This window comes from Sylvia atricapilla, chromosome Z, assembly GCF_009819655.1.
Source record: "Sylvia atricapilla isolate bSylAtr1 chromosome Z, bSylAtr1.pri, whole genome shotgun sequence".
NCBI lineage: Eukaryota > Metazoa > Chordata > Aves > Passeriformes > Sylviidae > Sylvia > Sylvia atricapilla.
The window spans coordinates 33,775,113-33,789,079 of record NC_089174.1 but is presented as its reverse complement, the minus strand read 5'-3'; the positions used below and the strand labels follow the sequence as shown (position 1 = coordinate 33,789,079).

General features: G+C 35.1%; 1 protein-coding gene across 1 annotated transcript in view; it reads left to right on the top strand.

Annotated features, from left to right (window-relative positions):
* ADGRV1 (adhesion G protein-coupled receptor V1) overlaps positions 1–13,967 on the top strand; it is a 258,887-nt gene that overhangs the window by 56,047 nt on the left and 188,873 nt on the right. The window contains exons 36-48 of the mRNA XM_066339463.1: positions 3–182; positions 1,659–1,822; positions 2,338–2,431; positions 5,127–5,205; positions 5,821–5,959; positions 6,478–6,619; positions 7,057–7,319; positions 8,792–8,967; positions 10,430–10,554; positions 11,400–11,566; positions 11,649–11,792; positions 12,674–12,781; positions 13,224–13,476. Coding sequence (XP_066195560.1) covers positions 3–182; positions 1,659–1,822; positions 2,338–2,431; positions 5,127–5,205; positions 5,821–5,959; positions 6,478–6,619; positions 7,057–7,319; positions 8,792–8,967; positions 10,430–10,554; positions 11,400–11,566; positions 11,649–11,792; positions 12,674–12,781; positions 13,224–13,476 — 2,034 coding nt within the window. The remainder of the gene's footprint in view (positions 1–2; positions 183–1,658; positions 1,823–2,337; positions 2,432–5,126; positions 5,206–5,820; positions 5,960–6,477; positions 6,620–7,056; positions 7,320–8,791; positions 8,968–10,429; positions 10,555–11,399; positions 11,567–11,648; positions 11,793–12,673; positions 12,782–13,223; positions 13,477–13,967) is intronic.

Sequence of the window (13,967 nt, the reverse complement as noted above, 5' to 3'; positions counted from 1 at the left end):
AGGTGTTTCTCCTTCTGGTGCTGCTGTTTTGGATAGTCAAGGATATGAAGCTGTTCTGACAGTAGAAGCTAGTGATGAACCACATGGAGTACTGAATTTTGCTTCTCCATCCAGGGTAGTTTTACTGCCAGAGGAAAACAAAACAGTTCAACTTTTTATTAACAGAGAATTTGGATCTCTAGGTCTGTATAACATTTCCAAGAGAAATTAAATTTTGTTTTCATATTTATTAGACAAATGAAAGGCATGACAGGGAAGCTAAAAATTCTGGAAAATCTGGGACACAGTCACATTTTCAGAACTTCTAGGTCCCTGACTGCAAATTTGCTTGGAAACTAAGTTTTAACTAAAACTGAAGCCATAGCCTTTAATTCCACAGCAAGGGATCTGAGAGCTATGATATAGCTAGTTGGCTGTTAGGGTTCTACTTTTATGTCCAGCAAATCTGTCTTGAATTGTTAGTTTGTCCAGAAGAAATAAAAAACATGAGAAAATGAGCTTGTACGGATTTATCATTCCCGCAGCATCCCCTCTATAAACTTCCAGAATCTGACAGTTTAGGAATATCCCATGGAAAAAGTTGCATTGATACTTCTGAATTCAGTTTATACCTCTCCTAAGAATTCTGTGTTTCTTTTTAATTCAATTTTCCTTTTAAAATCAAATTAGGTGATACTGACTTCAATAATGTACTGCATGAAAAAATATTTTTGGGTTTGTTGTCCTATTATTTTGACTTCCGTTGAGAGATAACATACATAGTGATTTCCTATTTACATTTTTAGACTATATTTAGACCTCGGTGATAATTTTTTTTTTTTTTTAATGTTATTTGAGGCGAAGTGATCAGTTGAAACAAAAATTCAAGATCTGGACACACCACAGATTTGTATAGGAATTTAAATGTCATTCCTTTGTTTCCCATTTCTTTTTTATTGTCAATCAGTATCTAAATTACCTTTTGAACACTACTTAGGAAACTAATAATTTATTCTAAGTATCTATTGTAAATGTAAAATCTCTCAATTGAACTCTGTATTTTTTTACTTAAACTAAGACTCTTTTATACCTTATGTTTTATTTCATTCAGATTAACTTTGAATTATTTTGTCATTTTGTCTCCAGGATCACTCTCTTTAAATTTACAATTTTTTTTTATTCTGGCAGATTAATGAGATGTGGCTTTAATATTAAAAAAAAAAAAATAATCTAGCTTTTGCTTTAGTAAAATTTATCAGTGCATCTCCTAATATTTATTCTCTATCAACATCTATGTTGGTCTTTCTGGGAAGGAAACTAAATTTAGAACTCTCCTTAGAACCTTTCTTAGACATCAGTTATTCCTGAAACACTCTACTTCCGTTGACACCAAACCTGGTATTAAAAATACACTAGATGTCCCAAGTATGTAATATAATACTTGTAGTTCCCAGCACCTCAAATATGTGAATACACTGTGTCCTAATTCTTTCTGAGTCCTTCATCTTGAACAAATCATTAAAGGCTGGACTGAAAGAAATAAGTCCCATTGGTTTCAGAGTAGTGTTTTAATCCTCTGGTTTGTAGTTAGCCTTTTCATTTCTTCAATGAGCATTTAATCTCTTTTCTTTTTCTATTCTAATTTTAAAAATGGGTTTTTTTGGTCACATTTTAAACAGGTGCTATCAATGTTACATATGCCACTGTTCCAGGATTGGTCTCCTTAGGTAATCAGACAGAGGAGATCTTGGCTGAACCAGGAGCTGATTATGTAGCTGTTTCTGACTCGGTGATTTTGGAAGAAGGAGAAACCTCAGCTGCCATAAATGTTACTATTCTGGAGGTAAATTCTATGTCCTTTCACTCTATACTTATTTGTATGACAACAGAAAATCTTGCAAGTTGTATTACTTGAAGCTATCAATTTTACTGTAATTTAGAAAGACTGCTTTGGTCTTTAGTGGCAAAATCACAGAAGGACAATTAATAACAGAAAATGGTGCTTTTTTATTTAACTTATAATTAAATGAAACTTAAATCTCTCATTAAGACTTTATTTTCTGGTATTCAGACCAGTGTAATTCATTGCTTGCTACAGGCTCTTACAATATCAGTGGTTGCTATTTGCTGTTTAAATTTAGCAGAAATTTATTCGTCTAGTTCAGTGTTACCACAGTCTTTTCCAGTAAATGTAATGTCTTGCTTCATAATTAACATTTAATGTAAAAATGTTCTGGAAAAATCGAAACATAAATTAATTCTAGTTGTGCTATAAGGTTAGAGACTTCTAGTGTGTTGCTATTTGGTAAATTCATTGATTGTTTGTCAAAGAAAATGACAAGAGTTTGTGTTTTGTAGGATGACGTACCAGAAGTGCAAGAATTCTTCTTGGTTAATTTAACTTCAGTGGAACTTATCATGAACCATTCAACTTCCTCCCCACCTAGGCTGGGTAAAACAATTTACAAACAATTATGCTAATTTTATTTTTAAATCAACTGAATGCACATTATATGACTTTGGCATATTATTATTCTACTCGCCACTTCCCAAATAAGACAAAATGAGACAGGGTATTCTGCAACAAACATTGTAGAACATGAAACATAGTCATTATTACACATTGGCTTCTTAGTTTTTACAGCCCCATAAAAATTATAAGACAATTTTCACAGAGGAGTTATTTAGTAATTAGGAGTCAGAGAGCACATTTATCTCAAAAGTTGCATTGGCAATATGTTAAGGTGATTTTAATTTTCAGGTAAATGACAGAAACAAGTATATACAAAGAATTCCTTCAAATAGTTCCTTTGCTCACTTTTTCAAAAGTATCTTATTACTCTTTATCAGATTTACCTTTATGAGTCATGCTCTACTGTATTTCTTCTCTTCCACAGAACTTCATTTATTGTTTGGTTATATAGGTCCTCATTTTGCTGCTGAACTCAGTAGCATAACTGTCATTGGCTTTAAAGACAGTTGGGTTATCCTGTGGCACCAGTGACTAATTATGCTGATTATTTCTAACATCTTCTATGGCTCTTTTTCCCTTTCTTTGCATGCGTATTGAAGTGACAGAGTTAATTCGTTACAGACTGAAAGGTAACTTGCAAGACTGATCGTGATGGGGAGACATTGAGCTGTGGTTATTGAGTCTAAAATTTAAAACTTAAGAAGAGTAACATTAAAGTATGAAGGATTTTCTGATTTAAGTTGTTCTGTGTGCAGTGTAATCTTACCTTCTGCTATAAGTAGTTAGCAGTCTGAGTCATGACCATTTGACTCTGATGTACTGAGGATGATGAGATAAAAATTTTAATGCATGAGGGAAAAGTCTATCCTCATTATAAAATGTCACAATTAATTATGTTATCAGATTATTTTTTAATCTTGTTTTCCCTTTTTGTCTGTTTTCTTTGTTATGAGAATTCAAATCCTTATTGCTGCAGTGCATTTGTTTAGGATTTAGCAATTCTGTACCCCACAGAAAACCTTTAATATAATTGTAGGTGTCTAGTGTGAAAAGTGATGGGTGCTCTGCACATGATACTGACATGCAATTAATTGTGCCCATCTGGAATATATCGTAAATGTTGTCCCTGTTTTAGCCATGTACATGCAAAATGTGGTGTAGGTCTGGGGTGTCTGTGCAATACAGTTAAACACGTGGAACTTAAGTGACCTTTATTTCTGATTTGAGACTTCATGGAGCAGAAAGAGCAAACATAAGGACAGTTCTGTTTTCTTTGTGCTGCTTTTACTTAATCCCATCATCTAGAAAATATGGAAGAAAAGGCCCAACTCTGATAAAAAAGTGGAAGGAATTTAAAAAAGGGAAAATGTTTGATGAAAGAAAAATGAATGAAGTTAGTGGATAGAGGAAAGACTTAAGATGGCCTAAAATGTCAGGAGGGCATCAGGGGAGGGGAAAGATGCCAGATATGAAATAAGGGGTCTGATGTTGAAAGTGAAGTATTCCAGATCTTGAGTGATTCATGACATGACAAGGGAAAATATCAGTTAGGAACCTGAAGGGGCTAAATGCACTGTAATCCGTATGGACTTCTCAATCTTTCTGCTGATTGTGTAGAGGTGTTGCAGCTGTTGCTCATGTTCATCACATATCTCATAGTAACAGGTTTAGATTAATGGCAGTGATCTTTTACCATTTGTTCAGTTTTATCTAATATAATAGCAATCTCTCTGATAGATCTAAACACAGTATAGTTACTACAGATTTAGTGGAGTCAGTTTGTTTTGTAAAAAATTGTCTTAATTTCTTTTTAATCTTTCTTAAAAGTAGTTTGACATAAATTGAGGTAGTCATATGATGCTGTTTAAACAAAATAAAGCATTATTTTCTCAGAAGAATCAAGTTCTGACTGTCAAGTTCTAGTCCCTGAAATTTGCGGAAATTGCTGGCATTAAACTATTATTTAGTGTTTTCCTAGGGCAATACATGCAATAATCTCACAGAATTATTGTGAAGATATGTATGTTTTTATGTAGTAATAGAATATTATAGTACATAAACTAATTAAAAGGAAATTAATAATTCTTTTTATAGCAGAATCTGCAGTGTGTACTGTTAAGATTCATTATCAGGCACTGATACATGAATACGAGATGGTATACTGGATCATTTAGTATTATTTTCCATTTATTACTATTTTTCCTCCAATATTCAGAATGGCACAGTCTGCAAAACATTAAATATCATCATGATAGAAGCACACAAGGAATTAAGTCTTAAAGAAAAATCTTGCTTTTGTCATTTTCTACATTTTCTCTTCCACGGGTGGTGGTGGGTTTTTTTGGCTTGATGGTGGGGGTTTTTTTGTTTTGGTTTGGTTTTTTGGTTTTTTTTGTTTGTTTGTTTTTTAGTGCATTAAATGTAGTGTGGTAATTCAAGGCATTTGGATGCCTTGTTGCAATTCTAATAGTCAGCTAGTAAGGACAGATTTTCTTCAAGCCTTCCCAAGTATCCTGTCCACTTAATTTTCTCCTCCACATTTTGGAAATGGAAAATTATGTTTTTCTTCTACAAAATTGGTAAAGATATAAAGAAATATTTCTGTTAGTCTTGAACATAATGAAAATGAACTCTGTTTTTTCTTACATACTTGTCCTTCTGTTTTCCTTTTTAGATGTGGAAGGTTTAGCTTCTCAAATTATTATTGATGCTAATGATGGAGTAAGCGGAGTAGTTGAATGGGAAAGTACCAAGTGAGTATTGTAACCTTGAAGAGCTCCCTGTGGAAGTTAATGACTAGTATTGCCCAACTATTTTTATTTTCAGTTAAGAGTAAAACTGTTAATAATAGGATCAGATCTTTGAGATGGCAACAAATAATTTAGTGGGACTGGAAAGAGAATTCCCACAATACAAACCAACATTTACAGTATCTTTACTCTGAAATCTCATGCTACCATGTACATGTTTTCACTATTTTCCTTTGGTATTCTGAACTTTTGTCACTCCCTCAAGCCTCCATCCAGTCTCCCAGCCTCTGGATCCATGTAAGCAGCCACATTGGCATCTCCCAGATCTTTTTCTCTGATTTCGAGGACCTAGGAAGGAGGCATCCATGCTCAAAACCAGGCTTAATCTGCCACTAATAAATAAAGGAAAAGGGTCCTATAGTTCAATTCCATTTTGATAAGAAAAAAAAAGGTGTAATAGTTGCATTAGACCAGTGGTAATGATGCCTTATTGTAATAGTGCCTTTTTCCTAAAAGGTAGAAGAGATGATTTTAAGTGAAAATATAACAATTATCTACTATCTTATTAAAAGAACATGCTCATTGAGCACTGAGAAATTGTCTTGGTTTTTGTTTTAGTTTTGAAGTTAATGAATCTCATGGGAATCTGACCGTAATGGCTTACCGAAATAAAGGAACTTATGGCAATGTGTCTGTGTTTTTTTATGCCCAAAATTTGGAGGCACAGCTGGGTTTGGATTTTAATGTGATATCAAGGGTAAGAAGCAAATCTTAAATCTAGTAGTTTTGTTTCTCCAGTTTCTTCAAAAGAACATCATCTTATTTATTCTGCAGAATGGTCACTAGAACAGCTAGATTTCTAAACTCATTTCAATTGCTCTGATCATCTGAAATAGAGTGAGATAGATTTAGTCATCCTTTTTTAGTCTTTCTTTTTTAATACTGAAGCATTTTTAAATATAAGGCAGATTGTAAACTTTCAAACATCTATTTCAAATACAATTTTGCTTAGACAAAAGCATATGAGACTTCATGTAATTTTTAGTATGTTTTGAAACAGAACTTTCAAAGTGAATTGCCTCTTGCTTGTCCTCACTCTGCATTGTACTGAACTGTTTTGCTACTTTTTCAATCAATTTATAGGGACATAGAAATTGCTCCTCTTCCTGCTTCTTCCTTCCTCCCTAGTTAAGGCAATTCCCCTTTACCTTAGTTTAAAATTTCTGTGTGCATTATCAGCTACTGAATATTCAATGCTTTCTGTTTCAATGCTAGACTCTTTTTTTTGCTGATGGAGAAAGGAATAAATCTGTTGTTGTTGTGATTTGTGATGATGATATTCCTGAAGGTGTTGAGAGGTTCCAGTTAATTCTAACAAATCCCTCATTTGGCCTGGAATTAGGGGATAACACAACAGGTAAAAATTAGTTTTGATGTTTTCATTCTTCAGAATTGTGTCTCAGTCACTTTAATTTCATTCTTCTGAATATTCATGTTTTAGAAAACACCAGTGTGCACCTATTGTAAATTATTAAACTCATTTTGAAAGTTCTTAAACATCCCTGTGAAAAATGTAAAACTAACAAAATAATATGTAAATTAAGGAATCAGAAAATGCAAAAGCTGGTTGTTTTAATAAGACAGTCTAGATTCTCGCTTTCTAGAAATCCTCCTAGAGAAAGCAAAACAATTACATATTCTATCAAGTAATATCAGGGACATAAAAGCAATACAGCTGTCAAAGAAAGAATGGATTTATGTATGTATTTATTGATTTGTATATGTGTACAATTATATTTTTACTATGTTAATTAAAGCATATTTCTCAAATTTCTTGTGTTTATTTCTCAAAAGCCACAATTACTATATTTGCCAATGATGATGGACATGGAATTTTGTCATTCAATAATAGTGATCACTTCTTCCTAAGAGAGCAAACAGCTCTCCATCTGATGGAAAGTGTTGCAGTATTAAATATTATTAGAGAACCTCCTCAGGGAATATTTGGAACTGTGTCTGTTCAATATCTTGTAAGTGAAATTAATTCTTCAGAGCCATCAGTGGATTTGACCCCATCTCAAGGATACATTGTTCTGGAAGAGGGAGTCAGATTTAAGGTAATATGATAGTTATAACACAAAAAGTGAAGAAGGCTTTTAAAAAAAATATTATTTGAAATATTTCTGCAATTTTCATTTATGTATTAATTTTTTTCTTATGTTTTCCTTAATTCTCAGAATAAACTGAGTTGTGGGAGTGCAGAAAAATTGAGTATGCTTTTCTGTAGATATTTGTTTCTTTGTAATAGTTCAGGTAAACTGAAAGCAATAGATTGAGTATATAATATGATGTGTGTATAGGACCATTTATTTACATGTGTTCAGACAAACTTAGACATGAGGTCATAATTTACTGCTGTAAATAATTGCAGTGGAATTAAAAATACCATTCCTTTATGTAGCCTGAACTGAAAAGAGTATGCTGCAATAAAGGCAAAAGGTAAACAGCTTTCAAAGATTTTGAAATTGAAAAATTGCTTGTTTTTCTGGCAGTATTAATACCACTGCTTCTGTATTGTCCCCACAGGAATGTCAGCTAGACAATGAGCTATATTAAGTGTGTCAATAATAGGTTAGTATATTGTGATTAGATTAGTAGAATCTGAAATAAACCTTCCTGGAAACACTAGTTTTCAGTTTCTGAACCTAAAATGCATTTGGCACCTCAGTGATGACTAGTTTAGCTGATCTGTGATAAGTAGAGATTAAAAGATTTCTCAGTAGAGTCTTTAAATATGGTTTGTTGTGGAAGTAAATAGACATCTAAAATGTTGTGAGCTCTATTTTAGTTCCAGGGCTCTCATTACTAAATAATTTTTCTAAGGCAAATCTACATGTAGTACTGTAACTTTTACCTCTTTGGGTAATGGGGAGAATGGCAATGAAAACACTTCTTTCTACACAGTTCTCTGGTCATATGAGACCACCTTGAGACAATCCTTTTCTTACCCACTGTGGTGCAGTAGAGGGAATAAAGCATCAAGAAGAGAGTCAAATAATTCAAACAATTCAAATAATCCTCTATTCGCTTTTTGCCTTTTTTGATCGCGGTATCAGAAGTGTAACTACTCTCTTGCCCATGAATTATTTCAGTTGACAGCTAAAGTGAAGTAAACCCAACTTGGCTAAGCTGCATTAGGGGATCAGGTAGCTGTATGGGGATGTGTGAATTACCAAGGAATGTTTGGAGTAAGAAGCAGAAAAAACAGAAGTATGGAAAAGGATCAAAACCTGTTGCATTTCAGAGAATGTTATGATAAGAGGAAAGAGGAGAAGGGAAAAATAAAAAGGAAGTGGATATGCTCACATTAGTGTTGCTCTAATAGAGGTCACCAGAGGGATTACTTTGAAACCCCAGCCTGAACTGTCCATGCCATATTCCTGCCTTCTCCAGTTTCAAGAGCTGCTATCGTTCTGCCCTGCTGTCCAGACCTGTACAGAGAAAGAACAGAAACAGCAGCATGGCCTGAATAGTATTGCCATTGTTAGCTGTCAAGTCTCAGCAGCTTTCTATGTTTGTTTCTTGTCAGACACTGCATATTTCTGCAATCCTGGATGAAGAACCAGAATTGGATGAGCACTTTATTGTCACCTTGTTCAGTCCTACTGGAGGAGCCAGACTTGGCACCAGAGTGCAAACTATGATTACGATATTACAGAACCAGGCTCCACTGGGGCTTTTCAGCATCTACCCAGTTACAAATAGGTACTGAGTCCTGATTCAATTAAAATCAAGTTTTTCATATTCCATAGAGATGGTTTCCCTTTAAAAAAACCAGTAATCCAGTGGTAAAATTTATGATTTTAAAAAGTGCACTGTCAAATGCTATACTGCTATACAGAAGAATAGAACAACACTTAAAATAGACTATTTACCATTAGAAATGTTGATTTCTCTATGCATTTTTCCTTGGAACAGTACTTCATTAGTCCCCAAACATTTCACTAATAGTAATCGATATTAAGAATTCCAAACTGCAGACCAGTGCCCCGGGAATCAGAAATTTTCTAATTTACCTATTTATTTCAGCTTGTGTAATATACACCCTCACTTAGGGCTGTTTTTCAGAACAAAATGTTCCATCTTACTTGGACAAGCTCAAGAAGTGGCCCTTGGGAATCTTGTGAGGTTTAACAAGACCAAGTACAAAGTGCTGCTTGGTCAGAGCACCACCAATACATCTGAGGGATGAACAGATTGAGAGCTGCCCTGCCCCAAAGGACTTGGGGGTGCTGGTGAGGGGCTGGACATGAGCCAGCCATGGGCACTCCAGCCCAGAAAGCCAAGTGTGTCCTGGGCTGCATCCAGAGCCCTGTGGGCAGCAGGGGAGGGAGGGGATTCTGCCCCTCTGCCCCTCTCTGGTGAGAGCCCAGCTGCAGAGCTGCCTCCAGCCCTGGGGTCCCAGCACTGGAAGGACATGGAGCTGTTGGAGCAAGACCAGAGGAGGCCACCCAGTTGATCAGAAGGATGGAGAATGTCTGCTATGAGGAAATGCTGAGAGAATTGTTATTGTTCAGCTGGGAGAAGAGGCGTCTTTGGGCTGACCCCATTGCAGGCTTCCAGTACCTAAAGGAAGCATGCCCAAAAGTTGGAGAGGGACTTGTGGCAAGGGCAGGTGACAAGACAAGAGGCTTAAATGGCGTAAAACTGAAAGACAGTATGTTCAGATTAGATATCAGGAAGAAATTCTTTACTGTAAGAGTAGTGAGCACTGGCACAGGTTGCCCAGAGAAACTGTGGTTGCCGCATCCCTGGAGGTGTTCAGGTCCAGGTTCAATGGAGGTCTGAGCAATCTAGTCTAGTGGAGGATGTCCCTGCTAATGGCAGGAGGGTTGGAACAAGATGGTCTTTAAGGTTTATTGCAACCCAAACTATTTTATGATCATATGAGTGTATGATATGGAATGATGTTTTCAGAAATCATTCAGCTTTACCCACACAGTTAAATTTCAGGCTGGTTTAAGATTTTTTTGAATTTCCCATGATTTTGTCAAGGTCTTGTGTGAAGAAATATTGGGCAATCTTAATTTGTATTAGTATCACAGAGCAAACCCATTATTTTTTTTTTTATTGCATATTCTGTGCTGAAAGTGTACAGTAAGAATCCTATTCTTATACTATAAAAATAATACTTCTTAAAATTTATTTTCACAATTCTCCAATTTAGGACAAATGTCTTCACAGTTGAAGAAGCGAACACTACAGTTTATTTGAGAGTTTCACGGAGTAATGGGCTCAACGTGTCTGTGAGCGTTGAGTGGGAGACACTGTCGGATACTGCGTTTGGCATCAGTACGTTCACTTCATCGAGAGCATCCATTGCTATTTTCAGAGTGGAGATAGCTGCAGAGTAACCAGACATACAGGAAATATAACTTTGGAATGAAAATTCACGTCTAATATTCCTGTGATATCAAAATTCATTAATCTTGGGTGCTTACGAGTCATTGTCATCAGCCACTGCTGCCAGAGGTTCAGCCATCTGTATTGCTCTTCCTGTTGCTTATATATTTTCACAAGGCCTTTGATTTCTAAAATCTGTTCTTTACTACCTGTAATTCTGGACTTTTCTAACATAATATAAAAAATACCATTTTCTGTAAGTGCTGAATGACTAGGCAGTTTAAGAATCTTAGTGCCATGACTACTTCTTGTGATGACAGAGGGAATGAGGATAAACACATTTTTAGTTTCTTTGTCACTTTTTTATTTCTTCCTATCTAGTTAATTTTCTCACTACCTAAATTCCAAACTGAGTCACTCTAAATCACACTCAAATTGTCTATGCATCTCACATATGTAATAATAATATGTGAGAAATTAATTTGTTTTTTAACTCTCAGTACAACCTCAGTGCTATAACACTTCCATGCACTTATTTCAACTGTTTAGAGACAACTCAGACTATAGTTCAGGCATTTAGAGTGTAGTGCTAAAAATGTCAAGATTGTGGGTTTGACCACTGTATGAGCCATTCACTTAAGAATTGGACTTGATAATCCTTGGGGGTCCCTTTCAACTCAGAATATTCTGTGATTTCTGATACTAGATTTGGGTTTGGCAAATAAATAATGAAAAAAATGTTGTAAAAGACCTTAAAGATAAATAATTTTTTCTTATACTTTTTTGTATTGCAGGGGGTAGTATCAGTGTTCTGTCTGTCTTGCAAAACTTTGTGGAGGAGTCAGCAGTTAGCTGGTGTTTCTTTCCATCAGAAGAAATTCTGTATGGTGTGCTGTTGCGTTCACCTCCATCTGTGTTTTCTACTCTCTACCAGTGGAAAGGAGTTTTTGTTGCCATTGAGGTAAATGCTTGCTTACCAACACCAACCATGCTGCTTAATGAAACCTTGGCATTTCAGTTCTACTTTTTTGTTCCTTTCTCAGAATTTCAGTATGTGGAATCCTAAAAGCTGTGTATCTTTCCAAATCCATGCCTCTCCCTACCTTGTGATTACTCATGGAGGAAGCAGTCAGGGAGCTTCCAACAGCAGTGTGTATGCATTCATGCCTGGACGCAAACTATTGAAGGTAAATCTGTGTTGTTTACAAAATCATTGAAAAATGGACTATTATAAAGGACTTTGTGAGGCCCTTCTGTTCCAGGCCCAAGCATATTTTGGGAAAAAGCACACTGTTCTCAGCTCGTTTGTCAGCTGTACACTGCACAAGTCAGTGATGTATTGTCATCGCGTAGGCCAGGACAGGGTTAATTTTGCAGTAGCCAGGAGGGACGGTGGCTGGAACCCAGAGGTTATTCCATACCACATCATGTAATGGGAGAAAGGGACTCTCACAGGGGTTGGGGTGGTGTGGACACAGTTAATGTATTCACAGGTTGTGCATAGTAACCATTTTCACATGTGAATCTTTGTCTCTCTTGCACTCTGTGCTATTATTATTGCTGTTTTTGTTGTTAATTCTCTCATCACTGTTGCTGTTTGCAGTAAATTGTCCTTATTGAAGCTGTGATCTTCACCTTTTTAGTTTCCAATTCTCCTCTTCATCCCACTGCAGGTGGGGAGAGGAAGAGGAAAGATGGTTTGTAGCATTTTAGCGGGAGAAATAAATTGAGAAATGCCAGTCCTAAACCATGAAAGTTATTACAGCTTGTTGTCTAATGGTTCTTATAGTCATATTTTGAGGGTGAGATAAAATGACCTTGGAAGTAAAGAAAGAAATTGTGGAGAAATGAAGTCATAAAGTATTTTCTGAAAAATGTATCATAACTAATATTATTTTTAAAATGACCTCACATATATTTTTTAAATTACAAAATTACATCTATGAAAATTTTTGTGTTATTTTATATATGTTTTATATATAATTTTACAGTTTTTTAAAAATATGTGTGTATATGTATAAACTTGAACTGACTTCCAAATACCGTTTTTGCCATATTTTCATTGTAGCTACAGACCCTCTCTATTTTGAATACCACACTTGTAAAACATTTTGCTGTGGATGAAGAAGACTATTTGGTTTTTGTGAGTGATACCACCAGCTTCAGTTCCATCCAGGTTATAATAACATTTGTCTTCCCTGGCTTTGATGTAGGTAGTTTGGTTAGTTTTCAGTTTGAAATATGGAGGAAATATAGAAAAAAGTAAGTATATATTCCTGAAAAATTAGTTACATTTCTATTACAGATTTATAAGACAAAAAATTCTAGACTTGTTTAAATATAACAACCCTTCTTACATTATCATGTAATTTAGACTTGGTTTGATTATTTTGCTACTGTCTTTCTATTTTGAAATCTATTATGTTAAAGAGCTTAGGAATAGAAATAGCTTCTGACCATAAACCTGTTCATCTGAAGAACAGGGACAGGTGCTTGAAGTAAGGTAATTACTTATATTGCTTGTCAGTGTACTTCCATCATAATGTACCATCTACCACGCTTAATTTCTTTTTTCTTAGTGCATGTTATATAATAAAATGTATTTTCTATTTTTACAGGTTTTCCAGTGGAATAAAGATATATTTGTGCTGCATCATCAACTTCCACTTTACAGAGCTCTGAGCATTGCCTTGTTTCCTCGTGGAGGCATTATGTACTTAGTAGTTTCTTTGTCAAGTACCAGCCAGAATGTGGTCTTGTACCAATGGCTGAATAATGAGTTTAGGAATCTTCATCAGTTACCAGGAAAAGAAATAAAACACATGGAGGCCTGGACTTCTGGATCTGATATATATTTAATTGTTGCAAAAGGTATTAGCAGAAAGTGAACACTGAGTTTGCTAAGTATGTGCTGGCTTATTTGATAACAAAGGCATTTGGAATAAAGGGGGTTTAGACAGAAATTAAAATATTACTGGAGGTGACAATTTGCTGAAAAGAGTCTTTTCAAAGTAATCTGTGTCTTTTCCTTTAGTAAATGAAAGCGTTGTGCTTGTTCTCAAATATTTATGAAACTAATGAAATATTTTCCCAAGAACAATAGGAAATAATAATTCAATTAAGTGCTAATTACAATGTTTCTAAGCTTTTCTGAACTTTCTTATATGCAAAGATCATTGTTTGGCGAAGAACTTTTTTTTTACAAGTATGACACTTTAGACATTGCTTTATGTCAGCATCGCTATGGCTATTTAAAAGTATGTATTGCAGTCCACAGGTTTCTTTGCACTTGACTGTTGTCTGCTGGGATTTTTAGTGTTCCTATGTGACTGGGTACATAAAAGCCCTCAAATGATCTCGTG